The sequence below is a fragment of the Balaenoptera ricei genome, chromosome 9 (genome assembly GCF_028023285.1).
Source record: "Balaenoptera ricei isolate mBalRic1 chromosome 9, mBalRic1.hap2, whole genome shotgun sequence".
NCBI classification, from domain to species: Eukaryota; Metazoa; Chordata; class Mammalia; order Artiodactyla; family Balaenopteridae; genus Balaenoptera; species Balaenoptera ricei.
The window spans coordinates 6,691,112-6,717,754 of record NC_082647.1 but is presented as its reverse complement, the minus strand read 5'-3'; the positions used below and the strand labels follow the sequence as shown (position 1 = coordinate 6,717,754).

Genomic DNA, 26,643 nt, shown 5'->3' with positions numbered 1-26,643 from the left:
TCACAATGGACTCAGACCTGGAGAGGAGGCCTGATTAAGGACCCTCACAGCTCGGTCTTGAGCTGAGGAAAAGAACGAGTGCAATCAGTGGACGCAGGTTGTTCTGCTTTTCTATGCCTTTTAGAATCCTGACAGTGGTGCTTTAAAAGCCTAAACTTTATATAGAAAACTTAACAAGTCAATTTTTTATCATTGCCTGTTTTGAAGTAATAGCAACTTGAAATTTGTATTAGAATTTCTCTATTTCCAAGTTGTAAATGGTCACAAGTAATTCTGTGTAAATATAAATATGTAAATATCACACATTCTCTCTCATTAAATTTTACTTCTATTTAACGGGAGATCAGGGATTTCAGTGTCCAGATAGCAAACCGGCCATATGCCAAGCATTCTGGAAAATGGACTGACATCAATTATAGACCACAGACGTTCTCTTTCTGCAAACCCTAATAAAAACCAGGGTGCCATAGACAATTAGGAGTATAAGTATCAGAGACAAGAGGTTTCAACAGATTTCCGGAAGGGTGCATTGGAGCAGACATCCACAGCCAACATGGCCCCAGAGAGGCTGTGGCTGAGGTGGCCGCGGATGATGACGGAGCACCTTGGGGAGGTGGGCTTCAGAAATTTCAGCTCCAAGGGGAGGGGGCTGTAGGGCTGAAAGCAGGGGATTCATGGAAGAAGTGAGTATGAGACACATGATCCAGTCATCTCCTCACTTCCCCCTCATTCGGAACCTCACACTTCAAGGTCTCTCTGCCCGAGTGGGTAATTGAAGGAATCTCCCCTAAAGATTAGAGCATCTCCAGAGAAAAACCTCTGCATTCTGGCATTTTGGGTTCCCTCTACATAACAGCCTGTCCTGCAGTCACCTCAGGTGAAGCCTGCAGTCGGCACCCTCACTCAGATGTGGAACTTCCAGGTTTTCTAATGATTTATTCCAAACTACAAAAAGGCAGTCAGGGAGAGCTGCTGTTTGACAAAAAACTGCAATATGAAAGACAAATGAAAGAGACAAAGATAAACAGCAAAAATAACCCCAACGGGAGCCATACACGCAGGAAACAAAACCAGGAAAAGACTAACCAAACATAAAAATAAACTTCTCTTTCAGAAATCTAGATTATTAATCCTCCCACTGAAATCAACTAAAAATACTGAAAAATATTACATACATTTTCTTAAAAGCGTAGGTGAGCAGGCAAGAAAATAACCTTTCTCAGACACGGAACTAAGTGAAGGTGGGCAAGGGGAGTACAGCAGCTAGCTGTCACCCTGAGGATATTTCACCAGCCCTGGAGAATTTAAAGTCTGCTTCTCAAAACCACATTGACAACAAAGACTGAGAGGTTTTGCTACCAGCACAACCTCACTAAGAGAATTTGTAAAGAATGTACTTGAGGCAAGAGGAAAGTAATCACAGATAGTAAATCAGAGGTTGAAAAGAAAGAAGAAAGAAAGAAAGAAAGAAAGAAAGAAAGAAAGAAAGAAAGAAAGAAAAAGAAAGAAAGAAAGAAAAAGAAAGAAAGAAAAGAAAGGAAGAAAGAAAAGAAAGGAAGAAGGAAGGAAGGAGAGAAAGAAAGAAGGAAAGAAAGAACAAAGGAAAGAAAGAAGGAAAGAAAAAATAGAAAGGAAGAAAGAAGGAAGGAAAGACAAAGAAAGGGAGAGAAGATAATGGTAATAACTTCCAGGGCTTAAAAAGGAAAAAAATAAGAAAATAAAAATACACAACAATAATGCATAGATGGGGTGGAAGGTGGGAATGGAGTTTAAATGTTCTATAGTAATTTGTTGTATAAGAGGAAGATTAAAATATAGATTCCCTTTAGACTTTGTTAAGAATATGTGTTGTATGAGGAATATAGCCAATATTTTGTATTAACTGTAAATGGCATGTAACCTTTAAAAATGGTATAAAAAATTTAAAAATTTTGAAAAAGGAATATGTGCTGTGGCCACTAAGAAAATTAGGAAGAGTGTATATAATTTCCAACTGAGTAGAAAAAAAAATAGAATGTGAAAAGAAGAACCAAATAATCCAAATTAAGGCACAAAGAAGAAAGAAAAACAAACTATGAAACTGGTTGGACAAGTAGAAAGCAAAAAATAAAATAAAACAAATGCATCCAAATAGATCATAAATTACAACTATGATAAGTACACCAAAGATTTCCGATAAAAAATAAGTATTGTTTGGAGTGGATTGCAAAGGAAATCCAAATCTAAAACATGAAACTTGAGATAGGTTGAAAGCAGAAGTAGAGGCAAATACAGCAATCCAATTCTAAACAAACAAGAACAAAATATCGAATAAAATAGAATTTGCATTCAGTGTTTCTTGCGAGCCTATTATGTGCCAAGCACTGTTTTAGGCAATTGGGTATATTAGCAAATAATAGCAGGTAAAGATCCTTGCCCTCCGGATCTTTCAGTGTTCCTTGAAGGGACAGAAAAGAAACAAAAAATGAGTAGTGTGTGAATTATAGAATAATTATAGGAGACGTTCACTTAACGTAAGAAAAAAAAATCAGGGAGCATGGTAAAGAGGACCAAGAGTGAGAAGGTAGGTTAAACTTCAACAGTGTGGAAAGGGAATACCTATAAAGTCCTATCCCGCAACATGGCAACTTGTTGATTGCAAATCTCAGAGAATGCAACCCAATCTAGGAAGAGTTTTAGATAATTGAGACGCTTTTAAACAAGAAGAAAGAACTTTGAGAACAATTGCCTTGGGTATTCCATTTTTTATATTTGTTTATAAATATAGATGAGACTGATGTTTAAAAATATAAGTTGGTTTGCAACGTCCTCGGGATCTTCCCAGGTGTCATCTGAAACCCGACGGTGAGGCAGACCACTCCGGGTGGGCAGCTGGCAGGTTTAATAAGCAAGGAACTTATAAAGCTTGTCCTGAGCGGCCACGAGGAGAATAGCTTTCCACCCGTGTCTGCCAGAATCGTCAACCTTTATCCAGAGGCCTTCAGTGGGTTCGGTCCCGTATAGCATCCAGATAGTGTCAATTTCTACTCAAGGCTGTATCCTTGCGGAGGCTTCTGGGAGTGGGGAGACCAGGCAGAATGCACATTCCAAGGACAGCGGAGTAGGTGGGGAGCCCCCAACTGTGTGGGTCCAGTTCTTAGGTCCAACTCTCAAGCCCCGTGACCCGCTCTCGCGATCTCACAGGCTCTCGTCTCGCGCACCGCGCCCTGGTGGTCAGCAAGGGCTTTCGCTAGCGCGGAGGTGGCTCCTTTGGTAGCTCCCTGGCTGCACTGGTGGCAGATGTCACAGCAACAATACAGTCACATGCAAGAGAAAACGCAGGTTAAGACAATGATTCCCAAAATCAATGACCAACTTTTTCTACCAAGAACCCTATGATCCGAGCCACTGATTTACTAGGTCCCCAGGTAGAGGGGTCAGATCCCTCAGGGTGTTCACTTGTGCCCTCATGTGACTCAATAAAGACGATACATTAACAGTCTCAGCAGTAGGAACACACTGCATTCTGTTTGGACAATGGCACGGGTGCTTCCTTGCCAGGCAGGGATCATGTCCAAGGCCATTCTAGTTTGGAGGGCAGCTTTTCTCTTTAGAGAAATGTCAGCGTTCAGTAAGGACAGGCTTTGTTGGCTACCATTCAAGACTTGCTGGGTGAACTTATCAAGGGCTTCTATGTCTGTATACCTTCCAGAAAGGATGCAATTTTGCCTCTATATTCAACAAATTACCATTCCAATGAACTTTTGGTTGTTCGTGGATTATATACGCAGCACTTTACAAATGATTGCTGTGTCTCAAACATGCCTCCTTTGACCTTGGGGCTCATTTCTCAACATCTCTGGAACCCCTCTGCTGGAGTCATCTTTGAACTTAAAAGCCACAGTGGAAAACAAGTCTCTGATTTGTAGCTTCCTTTTCTTTTCAAACAGAAGCATGCTTTCAAGTTTGATCATTGACCCTGTTCACCAGATTGAGAATCTGGCACACAGTAAATCCATTCTCCATAGGTCAAGTTGTGATCTCTAAGAACGGTCAGAACTTTGGCCACAGTCATACCATTAACTTGCTGTGACAGTCTCCTATTCATAGCAGTGAGCTTTACTGCCTGTCCTCTCCTTAGCCACAAGGACGGGGAGACTCCATGGCACAGACTTTTAGCTGGTCGAGGCTCCGCTCTGATTGACCGTGAGAAAATAAGGCTCAGGGCTCTTAGGGACGCTTCCCCCCCTTCAGATGTTGCAGGCCCTACTCCACCCCTTTGAATCTTTTGACTCTGTGGGATGTACACATAAATACCCCTCTGGGAATGTGGTCATGTCAAATTTCTTCCCATAATCTGCACGAGCAGAGCGCTTCCCTGGACTCCTGCTACACCACTCACGGGAAGCACGCAGTGCCACTCGTACAGGAAGAGGGTTGGCAAGATCTTGGCGTTCTTCTCTAGAGTGATCTCCTCCATAGCAAAGAAGGTGATCTATGGCTAAGCCTGTGATTAAATAAGACAGGCTTCACAAAGAAGGGAGGGCAAAGAAGGAAGACATTTATTCTTGTCTCCTACTGGCCCATCAAACTGGGCCCATTAGTGCCTCATGAAGGAAATCTTGGATAGCTTCTGCCTTAAGCGCAAACCCTCTCCAGTCTCCATGAGTCCCATTTGTGTAATTACAACATCCAACCCAATAATCAAACTCGGAATTTCATTGCAGGGTAAAGCCTCTCCTTCCCCTGGCTTGTGCCTGCTTCCGCCGAAGGACCAGCAGTGTGCACAGGGCTTCTTCCATCTCTCCCCACCCTGCCCTTCGCCTCCTCCTCCTCCCATCACTCGCCTTGGTTGTGACTCCTCGTGGGTTGGAGGAGAAGAGGAAAAGCCATTGAAGACAAGTCAGGTGTAATCTGGCTTTGGGGGATGGAGGCGCACTTCGTGGCTCTTTTCCTCACAGGGCCCCATTAATGACTGTTCAGAGAGTCTCCCTGGAAATCTGCAATTACAAGTCCAACTGATGGCCACTATCTCCCCTCCAGCTGGTCACTTCGACTCCAGTTCCGGGCACAGTTGAGATCCCTGGTGGACTTCCGGGCAAGTCCCCTTCAAGCTGGCTTTGGCTGGCTCCCTCCTGTGTGGCCCACGTTTGGTTTATGGGGAGCACATACTTTTGCCGCACAGTCAGTGAAAGTTGTGGTTGCTTCCAATCAGCCTCCTCAGTCTTTACCCCCTGGCGCATAGCAACGTCCTTTCGTATTATATTTCCCACAGGAGCACCCGGCTCCAAAGCTAAACTCCAGAGGACACAGGTCATGTCCTCCCAGGAATCGCTCACCATACACCACTCATGTCCTCTGGCAGCATCAAAGCCCAAGGGGCCACCTTACTTGCTGTGAGGTGAGAGGGAACCGTCGTCCTATTGGGCAGGGCACACAAGTGGAGCCCTGGTGGAGCCTCCCTTATTAAATCACATGGTTACACAGAGATCCCCCTCTTCACCAGGGAGCTAATTACTCTCGAGATGAAGCCCAAGAATTTGCCAGTCCTGAAGCTTGTTGTCCTTATGATCTGAATGTCCTCTTTTAAAAAGCCCTTTCCTCTTGACCTCTTCAAATACCTACTGAATCAGTTGAAGAGCTAAACCTCACCTAACTGGTTTCTAGCTCCTTCCTTGGCAGGTCCTGCCCAGATCTTCTAGTGTATGAGTTTGGAATGTGGGGGTGTTGGCAATACTGAGGACTCAGCTGAAATTCACATTTATGTTCATATCCTGCCACATTCACCCCAGGCCTCTCACATAACCTTCAGTCCAAAATTTCAATGTAGGACGTTGACATTGGACCCGCCCTTTGACGTCTGCTACTCAGCTTGTCACAGACCTAATTGAGTACTGTCACTCCTGAGTCTACCCCGATGATCTTATCTGCAGACCCTAACTTTCCTGTTTCTGAAGAGAAGCATGATTAATCATTCCAGGCACCCACATGGACACATCCTATACATCCTTCATAGGAGATTTCAAGCCCTGAATTCTTCCTCAAGTCTTCTCCTATGAATCCTACTTTCATTCCCCAATTATGGGTCATGGCTCTCACATATTTCAACAATAGGAATAATGCACACAATAAATGCTGGAATTTCCAGAGACCTCAGAACTCAGAACCACCTTCAGAGAAAACTGGGATGTAAGGATTGTGAAGATAATTGAGCAGGCAAGAATTCCTTCGACGCAGGAGAAGATAATGTCGATGATTTTTATTTGATTTATTCATTTCTCCTCTGGGCATGACTTACCTTCCAAAGTGGAATATAAGTTGCATCTTCCATAGGCCCTAACATATGCCTAGATACACACAAGTTAATTGAATTAATAATGCTTCTGCAAGTTGCTGAGAGAAAATATCATTTAAACAGTTCTTAAATGAAAGGTGTCAGGACAGTGCATGAATAGTTCGCTCTCTAGAGACAATAGTGCACTGATGAATCACTCACAAGGAACTACCTCTAAATATAAGAATTGTGTTATCGGGAATAGCAGTTTGGACTAGCGGTGTTATGTCACAACATATATTGTGAATGTTTTCTCACAATGGGCTTTTCTTCCATGCTGTCTTTACTCCATTCGTGATATTTGTGACGACCCTTAGCATGAGCAGGTATTTGGGATCCTATTTTCTCCAGATTTGATCTCGAATCCCTGCCTCCCTAAATTTCACCAGTGCAGTAAATACTCTCAGTCACATTCACAGGCAAAGCAAAGGACAGCTGTAAAAAGTCCAACAGTTTGAGTTTGGGTTATCTGCCATCATTATAAATGATATAAAGTCATCCCTCTAACTTTGAAGTTTTGCAATTATTTTAGCCGGACAGAACCTTTTATCTGCTCACTGCCAATGTCACAGTCCATGGGGGTAAACTTGTCCCAAAGATTTCAACAGTCAGGAGAGATTTTTCTGCTGGCAGAAAACACTAGAGTGAATTGAAAAACAACAACAACAACAAAAGTCAGGGAATGCTCTGAAAGAGAAAAAGAAGTAGGTATCATAAGATGTATCAATCAGGATTCCAGCAGAAAACAGATGGCTTAGTATAATGAAGTAGTTGGAGGAGAGCCTAGTGAAGGGGCTTCCTACAAGCTGTGGATACAGGGGTTGGAAATGACAAGGGAGAGGGCTAGGAACAGCGAGGAAATTACATCCTTACCCTAAGGGGTGAACAAAAGCTGGAGCCCAGAAGGAGAGCTGGGTAGAGAGCCTCCAGGGGAGGAGTTATGAGCTTCGGCTTAGGGTCGCAGCTAGTGCGAGATGCCCCTGCAGGGAGAGAGGCAGGAAAACAGATACCCTGACCTTGCTTTTCTACCGTCGAGAGCTCTCCTGCTTGGATTTCCCATTGGCAGAAACCAAGCAGAAGTCAGAGAGCAAGAGATCCCACTGACGTAGTCCATTTAGATCAGCGTCCCAGGCAAAAAGCTAGAGTGAAAGAAGGGTGAACTGTGGATCTGCAGAGGCAAGAAAAATATTTGGCACAGAAGAGATTTCTAAGGGACAGCAGGGGCATTTTAAGTTAGGATGGTACCTTAATAAAAAAAGAGAGAGAAAAAAACAATAAGAGGATTTATCAACCTCCACATCTCCATGAACCACAGAGTAATGGTGCCAGAGAAGACTGATGCTTCACTAACAAAGTACTCATAGATGTGGATTGAAATAAGACACATTATCAGTGGTGCTGACACTTAACGTATGCAGGGTTTCTTATTTGAAGTTTCCTAAATTGACTCTTTGAACTCTCTGAAATAGATCATTGCCTGCTTATGTCAATTTCATAACCTCTTACATTCACTGGCATCGTGTAGAAGGACAGCGGGGAGCCGGGAGTCTTGGGGAATGTGCTGGGAAGATATTTCATTCTGGTTAGCTCTCACTGCATAACAAACCATCCCAAAACTTAGTGGTTTAAAACAACAACAATCATTTATTTTTCTCATGAATCTGCAATTTGGGCAGGACACTGTGGGGATGGCTCACGTTTGCTCTTTGCAGCTTCATCAGTAGGCAACTGGAGAATGCACTTTGGTGTCACCTCGCTTGCATGGCTGGCAAGCTGCTTTTGGCGGGCAGCTGAAATATCAGCCAGGGGAGTGGGCCAGTGACTTCAAGTCCTCTTCATGCGGGTGACTTGGGCTTCCTCACAACATGGTGGCCAAATTCCAAGGGCAAGCACCCCGAGACAGCAAGGAGGCATTTTCCTTTTCTAACCTTGGAAGTCACATGGTGTTGCTTCAAACACCCAGAATTTATCGAAGCAGTCACAAAGTCCATCCAATTTCAAGGCAGGGGACATAGACCCATAACTCAATGGAAAGAGTAACAAGGTCAGATTGTAAGAAGAAGTCAGAAAGAAGATATGGTTTTAGCCCTCTTTGGAAAATGCAAACTACCATATTAACAACTTATAGTAAATTGAGAAGTAAAAATACAATTTACACTACCAAAACATTTGCCATACTTTTGAAAGAATATTTTTAATCCCCTTGAAAACAATTTGAAATAAATTCTCCTCGGCTTCTTCCCTTATATTTTTCATTCGTTCATCATGCTTCTTCATTAGCAATTTTATTTGTTCCTCCTTTTCTTCCTGTGGTCTATGGGCATATTCCTTTTGAAGTAGTTTAATCTCCTTTTCTAACTGATCAGCGTAGATTTTCTTCAAGACTTCCTCCCGCTTTCTCAGCTTTTCCTCCGTGTCCTTGTATATGGCGTCGGAAAAGTAAGCCCCCTGGTTGTTCTGCACCATCTTCTCTATCAGCTCCACCAGCTCCCACACCTGAGCTTCCTTCTCAGCCTGGTCTGAACTCCTGTTACTGAAGGCGCAGCAGCGGTCTCCACACTCCTCGAGGATGCTTCGTAGCTTTACATCCGCACCCCGCACAAAGTCGCTTAGGCTGTGGTCGTCCAGCTCCTCTTTGCGAGTGAACAAGATGATCATGTGCTTCATGGCTGCTTCCCCAAACACAGCCTTGATCAACGCCACGGTTTTCTGCTCTTCGTCCGTGTAGCGGCCCAGCTGCATGACCAAGACGATGGCGTGAGGTCCGGGGCAGGAGGCGAGGACACAGCGGCTGATTTCCCTGCAGGTGGTGCTCAGGCTCTCCTTGGTGTCGAAGAGCCCTGGGGTGTCAACAACGAGAAGGTCTCTCCCCTCCCATTTCCGGGATGCTTTCTGACAAGTTTTGGTAACAGCCTGGGCAGCAAGCCTAGACTTGAATACGTTTCCCCCGAGGATGGTGTTTCCTGTGGCACTTTTCCCACTTCCAGTCTTCCCGACCAGCACGATCCTCAGAGCGTTGTCCTGGGCATCAGCCATGTTTATATCAAGAGGCCGTGGGGCTTAGGTACCCACAAGATCTTAAGAAAAGGAAGGAGAGGGAAAAAGGGTCAATTTGGGCAAGTGAGAACCATTCCCAACTCTCTTTTTTTTTCTTTCTTTTCCTCCCTGAAAATGTGTAATATTCTATTATGCATAAACAGCTCAATTGCTGTGGAAGAAATAACAAAGTACTTAAAGAGTATCCCCACAAAAGAGTCATGTCCAGATGATTTCACATGGAATTAATTGAAACCTTTGAAGATCTGATAATCTCAGTGCTACTTAAACAATTCCTGATCACATAAAAAGAAAGGAAAACGTTCAGCTCTTTCTATGAAGCGAGTGTAATGTTGATCCTAAAAGCTAACCACGATTTCACCAACAAATAAAGCGATACACATGTCTCATGTGTGAGTATTGATTCAAAAATCCTAAATAAATTATTAGACACTAAAAAGCAATACACCTTGATTAAGTATTACTGTTTCAGAAATACTAGGGTGGTTCAACATGAGGAAATTGTTGTAACACATCCCACTAATAGGTTAAGAAGAAAAGGAACTAGGTGCAAAAAAGACATTTGGCCAAATTCAACACTGATTCACGTTCTTTTTTTTTTTTATAAATTTATTTATGTATGTATTTATTTTTGGCTGCATTGGGTCTTTCTTGCTGCACACAGGCGTTCTCCAGTTGCGGTGACCAGGGGCTATTTTTCATTGCGGTGTGCAGGCTTCTCATTGCAGTTGCTTCTCTTGTTGCAGAGCATGGGTTCTAGGCACACGGGCTTCAGTAGCTGTGGCTCACGGGCTCTAGAGCGCAGGCTCAGTAGTTGTGGTGCATGGGCTTAGCTGCTCCACGACATGTGGGATCTTCCCATACCAGGGCTTGAACCCGTGTTCCCTGCATTGGCAGGCGGATTCTTAACCACTGTGCCACCAGGGAAGCCCAACACTGATTCATGTTTAAATCATAAAATTTAAATGAATAGATACTTCTTTAACATGATTTTACATAAATATATATTAAAATTTTTTTTCATCGCTTTTTTTTCATGCAACTAAAATAGTTGATTATGAAGTTCATTTGGATGAAGAAAACAGAAAATTAGCCTTGGCAATCAAGAAAAGAAAAATGAGGGAAGACTAGCTCTACCAGATAGTAGAACATTATAGTTCCTATAATTAAAGCAGTATGGTGTTGGTGCACGAATAGAGAGAACAGTGAAACAAAAACAGAAGATTCAGGAGTAGACCAAACTGATCACACTATATTCATTTATATTCAATTCAATTATATCATGTTATATTTATATTCAATAAGGCAGCATCTCACATCAATGGGAAAAAAGATGGACTAATAAGCAACACTGAGATAACAATACAGAAAAAGATAAAACTGCATCCACTTCCTGATGCCATTCAAATTCCAAATAGATTAGAAATTTAAATGTAAAAAAAATCCATATGATAATAGAAGAAACATGGATAAATCTTTGTAACCTGGGGTTGGGGAATATATTTCTAAGATTTGAAATAGAGTAAGGAAAAAGACTCCTAAATTTGATTACATAAAAATCAAAAAGATAATGTGAGGCAAACAAACAAATAAACAATCCATACACAAATTAAAACACAAATGTCAAACTAGGGGAAAATTCTTTTTTCCAACTTCTATAAAAGAGGGGCAAGGGGCAATTTTCCTTTTACACAAAGAATATCTATACAGATGGCCAACAACCACATGAAAAGATGCTCAGCATCACTAAACATTGAAGAAATGCAAATCAAAGCTACAATGATGTATCACCTCAGAGCAGTCAGAATGGCCATGATCAAAAAGTCTACAAACAATAAATGCTGGAGAAAATGTGGAGAGGAGGGGACCTTCCCACACTGCTGGTAGGAATGTAATTTGGTGCAGCCGCTATGGAGAACAGTATGGAGGATCCACAAAAAACTAAAAATAGAGTTACCAGAGGATCCAGCAATCCCACTCCTGGGCACATATCTGGACAAAACTCTAATTTGAAAAGATACATGCGCCCCTATGTTCTCAGCAGCACCATTTACAATAGCCAAGACATGGAAACAACCTAAATGTCCACTGACAGATGAATGGATAAAGAAGATGTGGTACATGTATACAATGGAATATTACTCAGCCACAAATAAAATGAAATAATGCCATTTGCAGCTACATGGATGGGCCTAGAGATTATCATATTGAGAGAAGTAAGTCACACAAGGAAAGACAAATATCATATGGTATCACTTACATGTGGAATCTAAAAAAAATACAAATAAACTTATTTACAAAACAGAAACAGACTCACACACATAGAAAACAAACTTCTGATTACCAAAGGGGAAAGTGGCGGAAGAGGGATAAATTAGGAGTATGGGATTTATGGATACATACCACTATATATAAAATACAAAAGCAGCAAGGATTTGCTGTATAGCACAGGGAACTATATTCAATATCTTGTAATAACCTATAATGCAAAAGAATCAGAAAAACAAAATATATAACTGAATTACTTTGCTGTACACCTAACACTAACACAGTATTGTAAATCAACTATACTTGAATTACAAAATTAAAAATAAAAACAAAGAATATCTAAAAGTAGAGAAACAAAAGACCAGCAACTCGATAAAAAATGGAGAAAGATATAAATAAACAGTTCAAAGAAAAAAATGTAAATATCCTTTGAATATATAAAAAGAGATTAACATTCACTCGTAATAGAGAAAAATATATCAAAACATAGAAAAATTAAATTAATTATTTAATATTACACTAAGATACTATTTCTCACCTACAGGTTTGGCAAAAATCCAAAAGTTTGCTGGCATAATATATTGGTAAAAGGTGTAGGGGAAACAGGTGCTCTCCCACATGGCTAGTGCGAATGGAAAAGCAGTCTAAAACATCTAGAGGAGAAGTTAGCAATATCTTGCAAAAGTACATGTGCATTTACCCTTTGATTATCAACCTCAATTTTGGGATTTATCCCAAAGGTACACTGACAAAAATACAGAAACAAATTATGCAGAAGGCTGTTTACTGCACCACTATTTGAAATAGCAAAAGACCAAAAACCTATCAAATGCCCATCAGTATGGGCCTGGTTGAATAAACTAAGGTATATTCACGCAGTGCAGTACTAGCCAACTGTAAAACGGAATGAGATATATCTTTATATCCAGGTATGGAGACATCTCCAGGATATATCATTAAGCAAAAAAAGCCAAGTGAAAAAAATAATGTAGAGTTTACTATCATTTCTCTAACAAGGAGGACTGGGGCCTACATATATAAAAGGTAATATGTATATTTTTTCATTCATACGTAAAAACAATGGCAGGATTATCGGAAAAGAAAGCAGACAAAAAAGTTACGTATATGGGGATGGAAGAAACAGGGTGGAGGGAAGCTGGGGATAGAAGCTGGGAACTAGACTACTTTGGATATACTTAGATTTCATAGATTTGATCTTGAAAGCATATATTATACAGCAAAAATTATATTTCAAAATACTAGTAAAAATCCAAAGCAAATGAAACAAACTAGCCAGATTGTACTTTGTGTGGTGGATGAACCACAAAAAAATTGGTCCTAGAGACTTGACAATGCAGTAATTTCTTTGTCCATCCCCAGTAGGATATAGTTAAGCACCACCCCCCCAAAAAAAACCTGCAAAAAATTGTTTTCGGGAATCCTACTCTTAGTTGTGTGTATGTGCGTGTGTGTGTTTCTATAGTTTTGAAATCCATTGAAAAGGCATAAAAACAATGATGAGCTCAGTAACAGTGAGCACCCTTCGTGCAGATTGTAACCTTCAAATGCCATTTCCCACCAGAAATTCAGGGCTCTCAGGAGAAAGCATGGATTCCAGGTCTGGGCCAGGCAATGTACGAGTTGAGCATAGACCGTCTTGTCATACTAGACAGCAAGGATGCTATGAAAAAAATTACTAGGATCGCATCAAAAGGACTTAAGAGCCAACTTGAAGACGATCCCCCACGGGACAAAGATGAGGCAGTTTGAGCATCAATAAGAATAATGATCCCAAGGGATTGAAATATATCAAACAAGTTAAAATCTATGTGTTCATAGCAATGCCATCTTCTTAGAAGAAGTCAGTTGTTCGCTTTGGAGTATGTTAGGAGTATGTCATTCTGAACGTTGACAAAGGGAAAGAACAAAGCATTTATCTTGTCTTTCTTATATAACTGTGCCTCGTGGAAATGAAAGAATTGTTGAGGGGAAGTTTCTTTTTATAGGATTATTCCATCTAATAAATGAAGAAAGAATGATAGAATTAGAATATCATAATTTGTGACCCTTAAGGAAACGTATACTCAAGGTAATCATTAATATCTGAGACAACCAAACATTATGTGCCTTCTGATTGACATTAACAACTGCACTTGTGAAGTACTCCCACCAAAACACCAGCCAAGCTTTAATCTGACCAAGCTTCTCCCTAAACAGAATGCACACAAAACACTGGAACTAGAAGAGCATGACAAGTGACATTTTGGGGTGTAATCAACAAAGTGTACACTTCCAATTCTGTTGGACAAAAGACTTCCCCTTTCTTAAAGAAATTTTACAGCAAGAAACAAGGAAGGTAGAAACCTATGTGTTAAGTTAAATTTAAGAGATATCAATGAATTGCAATTTATGGACCTCATTTGGGCGCAACTTCAAACAATTTTTAAAATTATGAGACAATCAGGGCAATGTGAATATAACTGGTAATTTTCTAGAAATTCTCATTGCTTTTTGAAGTCTGATTATGGTAATTTTTTAAAATGGTCTTTATCTTTCAGACATACATACTCAAATATTTACTGATAAAGTGACACAAGGTCTGACATTTGCTTCAGAGAAATCTGGGGTGGCTGGGGAGTGGTGAGTATATAAATGAAACAGGACTGGCATAAACTGATAATTGTTGAAGCTTGGTATAGGTACATGGAAGTTCCTTATATTATTCCCTTTATCTTTCAATAAGTTAAAAAAAAATTCCACAATAAAAAAAATAACCTGGGTGTAGTGTAACCGCTACTGAATGTATACTGTATACCAAGCACACTAATAAATATGTTTTGTATATTAGAGTCATCCCTCCATATCAATATGGAGGGGGGGATTGATTCCAAGACCCCAACATGTTCCAAAATCTGCAGATGCTCAAATATCTCATGTAAAATGGCTAGTACAGTTGGCCCTCCATATCGGGTTTTCATATTGGCAGATTCAAACTACCTTGGATGGAAATTTCCATCCTCTTTGGTTGAATCTGCCAATGTACAACCAGGGATATGGAGAGTTGAATGTGCATTTATTGAAAAAAATCCACATATAAGTGGACCCGCACAATTCAAATCTGTGTTGTTCAATGGTCAGTTGTGTCTCACTTACTCGCAAAACTAACCTGCAAGGAAGCTAACTTTATTACCTGAGTTTTTTAAATGAGGAGACTGATGTGGCTCAAGAATTCTGAGACACTTGCCCAAGGTCATTGTGCCAATAGGTGTTGAACAGAGAGGGGTCCAATTCAAAGGCTGTCTGACTACCACGCTCACTCTTAAGCACTGCACACTACGGCCTCTTCTTGTTCCTTCTCAGACCCGTCATTCTGTAGTCTACATCAGGTCAGAGGCAGATGAGGGGAAGACAGTCCACACTCTTTCCCGAATGGTGAACTGGTTAGCAAGCCTATAATTAGGGAAGGCAAGGAAGGGGGTCTCACATACATGGTTTTTTTAGAATAGCTAATCCTCTCTGCATAGCACTTGCTCCGCAACTCATAGGTCACCCTATTAGGGACACAGCTTCTCTCTGTGAAGTGTCGGAAAGAATTCAAAGTGAATTCTAGATTTCCTGTGTCATTAGTGACCTGGGTAATCCCTGGAGAGTCACCATGCTCTCAGGGGTTCTGATCCTCTTTCAGGAAAATCAACAAGGGCCTACTGTATAGCACAGGGAACTCTACTCAATATTCTGTAATAACCTTTATGGGAAAAGAATCTGAAAAAGAATGGATATACGTATATGTATAACGGAATCACTGAGCTGTATACCTGAAAGTTACACAACATTGCAAATCAACTCTACTCCAATATAAAATAAAAATTAAACTAAAAACAAGAAACAGGGGTTTAGACTGGGTGGCCTCTGAATTGCCTTCCAGCTCTAAAGACCTGCCTTGGGGACACTCATTTCCTATTAAGGGAAAACTCTGGGTTATCAAGTGGTACTCAATGTCCATCACAACAGCACCTAGATAGACGGTGCAGTTTTCAGCTAAGGTTTGTCCTGTTGAATATGAGGTGTATGGACATTATGCTCATAAACGTCTTTCCTCCCCTCTCTCCCCTCCACCACCAGCACTCTGGCAGCATCCTCCTTCCTGCGTTGCCTGCACACCACCTGGTCCCTTCTCGGGCCACAGCCCAGCCCCGCGCGGACTCCCTGTATCCTACTGCCCCTCGCAGCTCTATCCTCTGGGGCCTCTTCTCAGCCCGGCTCACCTTTTGAAGGAGTTGAGGAGTTGTCAAGTTTTCTCCAAAGAAGCTGTTTGAGCCCGTGCTTTTGCTTTAACTATGCGGGGAAAATGTTTGCACCTTCTGAAACCTCTGAGCCAGGAAGCAGATTGGGTGGAGCCAGTGAAGGAACTGTTTGCCTTTAAAGAGACAGAAATATTGCCCCATAATTTGGTGGGTGCTTCAGCTTTGACAAGTTGAAAGCTTTTTCTCCGTGTGCCTGTTATCACACCAACATTGCCAAAGTTCTACTTGTTGTTTGGGGTTATTGTGGTGGATCCAAAAGGCCCTTAGTAAATGACCTAAATCTTGCCCAGAAAGCCAGTCACAGTGTCTGATCATCATTCCTGGGTGCACTGGGAGACTGCAGGGCTCTTCGGGGAAGAAAGAAGTCAGACACGTGGCTTGGTGTATCCTAGGGATAGCGCCAGTCTATTGCTGGGTGGAGAGTAGAACTTGTAAGTGATGAACTTGAATATTTAGCTGAAGAGATTTCTCAGTACAGTGTGGAAGGTGCAGTCTGCTTTCTCCTTGCTGCTTATAGTAAAATGCAAGAGGAAAGAGACTGGAGTGATGCAGCTACAAGCCAAGGAATGCCGAGGACTGCCAGCAACCACCAGCAGCTGGGAAAACACAAGGGAGGATCCCCCCCGGAGCCTTCAGAGAGCGTGGCTTTGCCAGCATTTTGAGTGCGAACTCCCAGAACTCTGCAGCAATAAATGTCTCTGCTTTGAAGCGTCATAGTTTGTAATAATCTGTTAGAGCAGCTCTAGGAATCTAGTCTATCACCTTTCTCTTTTCCTCTACCTTTTCCCCTGCCTGCTTTCTGTTCCTCCTAACGGCCTAAACACTCCTCTCCTGCATTACATGGTCTGAGCGGTGCAAATTTACTAGAATGTGCTCTTCCGCATTCCCTACCCACACGTCTGGCCCAGATGGACCATGAAAGTCTCAGTGATTAGAGAAGTTGTGGCTTTCTCAGGAGTTTAGCTTTGAAATTCTCTGGAGACCCTAGCTTTTGTCAACAATTTACACAGCACTGTCAACTGAAAAAAGTGCACAACCGAAAAGTTGAGAATTCTCTTTTATTCAGCAGACTTTCTGAGGACTTGAGGCCCCGGAGGCAGCCCCTCAGCTAGCTCTGAGGGACCACTCCCAAGACATAAGAGAGGAGCCTGGTACTGGCATCTTTACAATCGGCATGGCGCTTTTCTCCAGCACAATCCAGTGTCAGTAGATCGGCTTCACTCTGTGCGGGTGAGCGGACCCAGGTTTGCTTCAGTAATAGAAATCATCTGTCACGTAAATGCTATTAAAAATGCATTTGCCTAACTGTATTTTCTTTAATTTGCTTTTCTATATCAGTGAGAAGATTTTCAACGAAACTGAAATTTAAGAGTTCTGTGTTTTAGAACTTTAGGGTTTAATTTATCATGCCTTCAAAAGCTTGCCTACGGTAGGTACTCAATAAAGACCCTCTTTTAAGTGCACAGGTTAGACCAAGAGCAAATCTCTATTGTCACTGTTATTAGCCCCTGAATATTAGTTCTTAGTTTTCCTTTATGTTGTACAGTCCCAGGTAACACTATCAGTTTCCTTTAGTTGGTTTAATAAATATTTCCTGAGGGGCAGGTCCATAAGCTCTGTCTTATAATGCCACACAAGGGAAGTAATCCCCAGTGAAACATGTCTATCCTACAATATAACTAAACAAAAGAGATGTAACCATCTTATATAAAGCCTATTTACATATACCAATTTTTATTAACTTTCATCTCAGTGTTATCATTTTATACCTTTACCTTTAGTTTCCATTAGGAGCCAATCAACAGGTCTTCTCCTCTCTGGGCTCAGACCTAGGTGGTGGCGACATGGTTAAATGCACCAAGAAGGTCAGAATGGTGGGTAAATACGGGACCCATTATGGTGCCTCCCTCCGGAAAACGGTGAAGACAATTGAAATCAGCCAGCACGCCAAGTACTCTTGCTCCTTCTGGGGCAAAATCGAGATGAAGAGACGAGCTGTGGGCATTTCGCACTGTGGTTCCCGCATGAAAACTGTAGCTGGTGGTGCCTGGACCTACGACACCACTTCTGCCGTCACAGTAAAGTCAGCCATCAGAAGACGGAAGGAATTGAAGGACCAGTAGAAGCGCCACCATTTGAAACATTGCTAGCCTACAATAAATGGGTTAATTTATGTAATAACAACAACAAAAACAAAAAACAAGGCTTGTTCTTACAAGGACTCCTAGATGTTTTTTTTTTCTTTTTATCCCCAACCATTTAATCTATTTTGTATAAAAGACTCTGGGTCCCCAGGGATTTCCCTGGTGGTGCAGTGGTTAAGAATCTGCCTGCCAACGCAGGGGCACAGGTTCGAGCCCCGGTCCGGGAAGATCCCACATGCCGCAGAGCAACTAAGCCCCTGAGCCACAACTACTGCCCCGCGTGCGCCTAGGGCCCGCACTCCGCAACAAGAGAAGCCGCCGCAGTAAGAAGCCTGCGCACCGCAACGAAGAGTAGCACCCGCTCGCCACAATTAGAGAAAGCCCGCGCACAGCAGTGAAGAACCAATGCAACCAAAAATTAATTAATTAAAAAAAAAAAGACTCTGGGTCCCCAGAGAGGAGTTGAGCCAAGGGACCCAGGCCCTGTTGTCAATCTTTAAACTTGACTAACTGGCCTAACTGCTGCCTCAGGTAATCGTTGTTCAGGTATCTCAGTGTAATTTTCCTTCTGCCCTTTATATAGAGAGATATATTATAGATATACATATTTATTTATTTTAAACTGGGGTAAATAGAGGGGACTTGATTGGGGCCTTTTAATGTTGGGGACCAGTTGGGGGGGTCCTTTTGGACCATCCAACCTTAGGTCATGTTCTATCAAAACCTTTTCCTTTAATCTTATTAACATTCATTTTATTTACCCATTTTTAAATACCAGTGATAGGGATAGAGTAGGATAGTTACACAGGTAGTTTTAGAAATGCCACTAGGGGATTATAGATGGAGAGGGAACTTTAGGCAACTTTGGGAGACCACTCTAAGTTAATGATCACTCAGGAAAGCTATTGGAACATCATGAAACAAAGCAGGCTTGCTTAACAATAAAGCCATATATAAAAGCACAAGATATTCAAGGTCAGCAAGATACTGATCCTTAGGACCAAGTGGAACGGAGCAGAACGCAGAACCCTGAAGTGCCCCGCCTCCCCAACCAGACTGTAGCCATGACATAAGCTGCTCCATCTTGAGCAGTACTGAATCTAGGGCCAGCACAATTCCAGGAACTGCCCTCAAGAGAATGCGATTAACATTATTGCTCATAATAATGTATATCTTTGTGGACAGCCAAAGAATTGTAGCTTTTCTGCTCATATATGTAAACAGGCAACTCAAATTGTCAGCAAAGAGGTGCTACAGACCCATCATGTCAACATCTTCCACTCTGAGAAGATGGCACCCTATGTCAGCATGAAGTTATAGAAGATGAATCTTTGCCCCTAATCCCATAGAAATGGAGTGATCTTTAACAGTGGGGAATTGAAAGCAGCTCTTTTGCCGCTTTCCTGTTTGCCCATTTCCATTCCCCTCTAACCTTAAAATAACCTAATTATAGGAATGAGATCACTAGGCAATTTAACCTAACTCCTGACCTGAGCTCTCCTGAATGCACACCATGCCTCGTCTAACCTGTTGAACCTTTTCCTAGATTAAACGAAGAATGAAGAATTAAGTAGCTAAGGAATGACCAGCTCTCTGCCCCCAGTAGCCTCCTAGGCAATCCTGCAGGCAGATCACACAGGCAAGATAATATCTAAAGAGAGAGCCAGCCAGCCTGCACACAATGGAGAAGGATGCAGAACCCAGCTTCTTGCTTTGATGATTCACTGAGATTCCTGTCCCCCATTTTTCCCTTTAAAAACTGTCATGGCTGAGCAGAGTCTTCGGAATTGGTTTCTGGACATGAGTCCACCTTCTCTCCAGATTGCCAGTTTTTCTGATTAAAACACTTTTCCTTTCTACTGACACTTGCCTTTTACATTATTGGCTCCTGAGCGGCTAGCAGCTGAACCTGGGTTTGGTAACACAAGGACAGGAATATAAGGGAAAGGTGACATTCCAAAGCAGAAGACCCTCATTATACTGAAACCTGAGATGACTTAACATATTTGAGTATATGTTGCCACACTTCTGCTGATCTGAATAGCGCCATGACAGTCCTAGTTTGATCGTATAGGGTCAAAAACACCCCCGCCCAACGTGAAAGAGGAGCTAATGACGTAAGCATGACATCTACTCAAAGAATGAGGAAGAAGGTGGTCTTCTCTCCCTCCCCACTTTTCCTTTGGTTATAAAAATGTAGCCCATTTAGTTCTCGGGGCAGAGCCCTCTTGCTTGCCCACTTGTATCCTTCGCGAGGGTCCTATATTAATAAATCTGGTTCTTACCTGTCACATTGCTTCTTGCTGAATTCCTGCTGCACCGAGACATGAAGAACCTGAGCTTCATTAAGTCCTGAGATGAGTTGTGCAGTTTCAGTTGGAAGATTGTGGGTTCGAGTCCCAATTGAGGTGTGCGGTTTCACCAAGAAAACATCTGTTTATAATGAGAGCTTTCTAAAAATTTACCGATTTAGAAGTTTTTCCAGTTTCAAGGATCCATCATCTGGCCATTAATGAGATACAATATTAATAGTGATTCAAACCAATAAGATGCAAGAGGCTTCCCCACAAGAGGGTGCAAAGGATGCACCTAAAAAAGATCCAGAGGGTTTATTCCCCAAAATAGTCTAAGAAAGTACAGGCTGATGCAACAAAGGTTAAGATGGCAACAACAACAAAAAAAGAAAACCCTGAAAGTTGACACAGGCAAAAGACTGCTCAGAGTCCAAGTCTATTTGATTGGCTGCTAAATGTGCACCTATGGGTACCTTTTGGATGGCAGAGACTATAACAGGAAAGAACCAGTTCTGACTCCATGTTGGATCTGTTTCTTTGCCTTTAGCCTTTGCTTTTCGTTGCTTTTGTGATTATAATCATACATAATGGGCTGCTTCAGGGAATCCTACCCACCTGTGAAGGGCTGTAAGACAGAAGAAATTAATACATCCCCTCCCAGAAGCTGGCCATTCCAGGAGATGTTTTGCAAGACTGACGGCCTTTTTTCTTTATTTCCTCCCCACCTCTCCCTCTCTATTCTGCCTTTCTGTTTACTTCCCTCTCTGATTCTATAAAAGAAGCTGGCACCCAGACCCCGATAAGATGCTTATTTTGAGACACTAGTCTGCCGTCTTCTCAGTCTGCGGGCTTTCCGAATAAAGCCATATTCCTGGCCTCAACACCTCGTCTCAGATTTATTGGCCTGTCATGCAGCGAGCAGAGCAAGCGTGGACTCCGTAACAAGACCAAGTCTTCAACACACAGGTGCACACACCGAAACGCCCAAAGATCAGGTAGAACATTGACATTTCAAAGGCACAGGAAGAGAAGTGCCAGTCCCCACTTGAAGGGCTTTTGTTTCTTTAAGATCAGAATACTGAAAAGATGTTTCTATTAAGCGGGCTTTTCTAATTTAACTGCGTAGGCAATAAAAGAGCCCCATCTTAGCCATTTTAAGGGTGAGAGTTCCTTTAATTTCCAATTCAGTAGGTACTTATAAGTATGAGCTCTGTACATACATGAATCTGGCTGGAGTTTTAGTCGGAGGTTGGCTTTCTGATGCCCCTCATTTTTGTGTGAGAGAATCTCTTTCCCATTTTAAAGTTGAGCTTGTTGGGGATAAAATTTACTAGTGTGCTTTTATCCTGACAAATTCTTGTGAAGATAGCCAATTTGAGGAAAGATGTCAGGTCAGCCTCTTACCTAACCATTCGTCCTAGACCACTCAGTATCCTTCCAACTGAGCAAATCCCAGTGTTTTTCAACCGGCTGCCCTAGTATCTTTCATCTAGAAGGGGTCACTCCCCAATATCTTTGAACTGGGGAGCCAGGTAAAGACACTGCCAAATAAAACTCAAGATCATCAGTCAATAATTGGGAGATCCGAGAACCAGGAGAGACTCACGCAAATTCATCTGGACCTTCCGAGGAGGCAGATGGGCACAAGAGACCTCTGCTGGTACCAAGGCTGTGGTTCCTCGTAGAGTTCAGATGGAGAGAAATTTGCTCTGGGGCGCTTTGTGATTGGTTACCAAAACTGTCAACTGAAAAAAAAAAAAGCACAACCTAAAAGCTGAGAATTCTGTTTTATTCGGTCGACTTTCTGAGCACTTCAAGCCCAGGAGGCAGCGTCTCGGCTGTGAGGGACTGCTCCTGTTGAGGATGGAGTAGGATAGTTATACAGGGAGTCTTAGAAATTCCGCTAGGGGATTAAGGATAGAGAGGGAACGTTGGGAGACAACTGTAAGTTAACTATCACTCAAGAAAGCAATGAGAACATCATGAAACAAAGCAGGCTTGCTAAACAATAAAGCCATAAATAAAAGCACGAGAGAGATATGCCCCAGGCCATTAAGTGAAAAAATGAGGCCTGCATCCTGCTGGTCGACATCAGCAAGATAATGATCCTTAGGACATGTACCTCTGCACATACCAAGGACAGAAATATAAGGAAAAGGTGACATTCCAAAGGGGAAGACCCTCACCATATTGAAATCTGAGATGATTTAACATATTTGAGTATATGTTACCACCCTTCTGCTGATTTGAATAGCGCTGTGACAGTCCCAGTTGGACCATATAGGGTCAAAAACTCCCCCACCTGGTGCGAAGGAGGAGCTAATGATGTAAGCCTGTCGTCTACTCAAAGAATGAGGAGGAAGGTGGTCTTCTCCCCCTCCCCACTTATCCATTGATGAGAAAAATGTAGCCCATTTAGTTCTCGGGGCAGGCCCCTCTTGCCTGACCCTTGTATCCTTCACAAGCATCCTATACTAATAAATCCACTTCTTACCCATCACTTTGTCCCTCACCGAGTTATTTCTGTGCCAAGACATAAAGAACCTGAGCTTCATTGAGTTCTGAGATCAGTTGTGTGGTTTGACTCCCAACAGGTAAGAGAGGAGCCAGGATGTATAGGAATTTTGCAAAAAAGAACAGGTAGTCAGAACTTGAAAAGATTACTGTTAACTCAAAAAAAAAAAAAAATCAGACAACAGGTCAATGAATTTAGTGCTTTTCTCTATCTGGGAAGATGCAAGAGTCTGGGCTCATGGAAGTCATTCCTTTGATATGCACCTTAGCTGTCTAGGGCCAGTATCCTGCTCTCTGCCATCCTGAGTCCCCTCAGGGGACACGGTTGGGGGTCTGCAGTGGCTGGGGGCGTGGCAGCAGGCGGCCTGTTTGACTCCATCCTGAGTTCCCTCAGGGCTCACCGTGGGGGTGGGGAGGGCGGTGGTAGGGGCTGTTCGCCTGATGGCCGTGGCATCCTTTGTTTGCTGACATGGCAAGCAACATTTTTCATTCACAACACCAAAATAAAAACCAAAAAACTGTTGTTGTTTTTTTTTAAAGAGAAGCTGAAGGAATCAAGGCCTGGGAGTGCCATTTAAGGTCTCCTAAACTCTTCAGGGGAACAGGCTGACTGCCAGGCTATTATGAGCTCAGTGAGTTATAAGACCACCTGCCTTACATCATGTCCCAGTCCCACCACCAAGAGCCCAGCCCACACTTTTACAGAAGACCAAATTCACACAAAAGAATCGTTTTATCTAAAAAAATAAGAAGAGGAGGACATTATCCTTTAAAATAAGACAAAGCAAGCTTTAATGCATTGAAAGGTGTGGAGGACTTCTCCCGAGGCTACACTGGCGGTGCAGGATTTCCGTCTCTGTCTGAGTGGCTTAGCAGCATTTAGCAGCCTCCTGTGAGCCCATGACACTTGTCTCGTTCCATGAGACTCAGTCGTACACTCTTATATTAGCATATGGGCACCAGGTCTCTCAGTTAACATACGAAATGCAGACAGTGAAAACGTAGGTGGGTCTTGATTCTGTCACTAGCAAGATCTATGGTTTGGGGGAGAAAAATATTACCCCTCTGAGCTCATTATCTTTACAGATGGGAAGATAAGGAAGTATTATTGAAGTCAGATGCCTATTGTGGAATCGTATCATACTCTAATATCTGGGCCTTGCCCAACCAGAACAAATCCCCAGACTCTCCCACTGGCACGAATCATGAACCCTGGCCTGCTTACCCACACTGCTTCTCAGATATCGGTTGGTTATAGTTATAAACTTCCAGCAGTGGCGCAGAAAACAGTGCTCCTAAAAGGGAGACCACCATGTGGGGGGGAACATTCCTGAGGCTCTTGGCTTCAGGGGTTTGGGGTGAGGGACCAATATTAGTACCGGCCCTCCCCTCCCAGTGTTCTTGAGTTCCGAGGGTCATCAGAGCAATGGATGGTTACAGACAGTTACATATATCAGCTTTATTTACCGCTTGGCTCCAATAGCCAAAAAAGCAGTCAGCAAGGAAATGGGTTTTTCACCCACAGTTTTCTATTTCTCTCAGGAAACCCACAGTTCCCTTCCTTCTTTGCCTACCTAGATTTCTTAGTCCCACACCTCCGAAGCCCACAATGTCTGCTTAGAAATCCCCTGGATTCTTAGCCATTCCATGATCCTAATGGTGGAAGAGCCCGATTAAGAGAACAAGAACTGGGAAAGAATTTAGAGGCTGCCATAGTCACCCGATAGCATTCAATAACTTGCTTTCTTTCTGCGGTTTGTAATTTGGTTTGCATAATTTCTGCTATGATTTTCATTTCTTCCTTTTGGTTTCAATTTGACAGCTTTTGTTGCTTCACTTCAATCCTCTTGTAAAGACAATGTTCTTCAGTGCTTTCTTACGAATGATGGGTGCGATAAATAAAACTTTAACAAGGGGTAAAGGAACAACTGCAATGTACACCTCAGCATATCACAGCAGAAACTTCTTTTTGTTTCCCATAAACCCCTAGATTTTCAAGAAGTGGGCAAGAGGATGTTCTATTGTACATTCACTCGTGCAGAGAAAAACCCACATCCTGCCTCAGCTGCAGCCATTTCCTGCTTGCGCCTCCTCACTACTCTGTCTTATCCATCACTTGAAATTGTGGTCATAGCACAGGCTAGAAAGGCTAGGTTACGGGGTCCAGGTCCCCCTCTTGGTACCTGCTGAAGTGTTCAGAAGGGATGAGAGGAGAAAGGCTAGGCCAAGGAGAAATCTCACCATGGAAATTGCACTGAACTCTCCTTAGGATCCTTTTCAGACCCCTCCTCAGGCTGCCCTGGCCTGAGGATGAAGTGAAACGGTTTTCCTGTGAGTCTCCAAACCCACAGCAGGGCCTCATTGAAAGCAGGTCCAGCAGTCAGCACTTTTGACTTCAACATGAACGAAACAAAATAAGCTCTGCTCTAAACTGGAATAGGTGTGTATGGAGGTTGCTATCTTTCAAAATCCTGACAGTGAAGTTCTCAAAGCCTAAGTAGCTAATAAACAGCTGAGCAGCCTCATTTCTTTTGACTGTTGCTTATCATGAAAAAAATATAACTTGAAAATGGTACTTAAATGACTCATTTCTAAGCTTTGAGAGGCCGCACGTGACTATTTGGAAATATAAGGAGACACTAACATTTTTCTTATCCTCTGTCAGTATAACATGTGTGCCTTTAGTGGAAAACCAAGGATTCCAGATAAAATAGCAATCTGGAAGACAATGGCAGCTGCCACTTAGGACCCTGTTAGCTATATTTCATTCAACTACAATAAAGAACCACAAGAAGGGGAAACTAAACTCTACAAAACCCATGCACTCACGGGTCCTGGCAGCCCCCATGCCACCCCTGACAAAGCCTCCACTGGCTGCTCCAGCCTCTTGGGACAAACCTGTGGAAGCCTGTGCCCCAGGTGGCCTGCGTGGGCATGTGTGCTCTGGGCCAGCTTCAGGAGCAGACACTGGTAAAAGGAACACATGCAGAGGTGGGGCTGACAGAGTGGGTTCAGAGTCCTACCTAGAGCACTTGGAGGGCATCCTGGGGAGGCAGGGGTTGGATGTAGCTCACCATGGGGGCAAGGACACTGATAGAAGAGACACCAGGGAACTTTAATTTTTATTTTATTTATTTATTTATTTCATTTATTTTATTTTCATTTTTATTTTTTCTGTTGTTTTGTTTTGTTGTTTCATTTTTATTTTTATTTTTTCTAATATATTTTTTATTTTTCTAATTTTATTTTATTTTTTATTCTTTGTTATTATTCTGCTCTTTTTTGTTTGTTTTTGTTGTTGTTGGTTTGGTCTTTTGATATTTTTGTGTTGTTTTGTTTTTATCTTCTTGTTCAATTCTTTTTTTTATTTTTGTTTTTGTTGGTGTAATTTTTGTGTGTTTGTCTTTTCTTTTTTTATAAATTTATTTATTTAATTTATTTATTTTTGGCTGTGTTGGGTCTTCGTTGCTGCATGCAGGCTTTCTCTAGTTGCAGTGAGCGGGGGCTACTCTTTGTTGTGGTGCGCGGGCTTCTCATGGCGGTGGCTTCTCTTTGTTGCAGAGCATGGGCTCTAGGTACCAGGCTTCAGTAGTTGTGGCACGCGGGCTCTAGAGTGCAGGCTCAGTAGTTGTGGTGCACGGGCTTAGTTGCTCTGCCGCGTGTGGGATCTTCCCAGACCAGGGCTTGAACCCGTGTCCCCTGCATTGGCAGGTGGATTCTTAACCACTGCACCACCAGGGAAGCCTTGT

At 42.4% G+C, this 26,643-nt stretch overlaps 2 protein-coding genes across 2 annotated transcripts; one reads left to right on the top strand and one right to left on the bottom strand.

Annotated features, from left to right (window-relative positions):
- Positions 1-8,470: 8,470 nt before the first annotated feature.
- Positions 8,471-15,972, bottom strand: LOC132371359 (GTPase IMAP family member 7-like). Its single transcript, XM_059932593.1, has 2 exons — positions 15,904-15,972; positions 8,471-9,390 (listed from the first exon to the last, which is right to left on the bottom strand). The coding sequence occupies exon 2, from the start codon at positions 9,347-9,349 to the stop codon at positions 8,471-8,473; it is 879 nt and encodes a 292-aa protein (XP_059788576.1). The 5' UTR covers positions 9,350-9,390; positions 15,904-15,972.
- A 1,814-nt stretch (positions 15,973-17,786) lies between these two features.
- LOC132371358 (large ribosomal subunit protein eL43-like) lies at positions 17,787-18,090 on the top strand. Its single transcript, XM_059932592.1, has one exon. The coding sequence runs from the start codon at positions 17,787-17,789 to the stop codon at positions 18,063-18,065; it is 279 nt and encodes a 92-aa protein (XP_059788575.1). The 3' UTR covers positions 18,066-18,090.
- Positions 18,091-26,643: the final 8,553 nt, after the last annotated feature.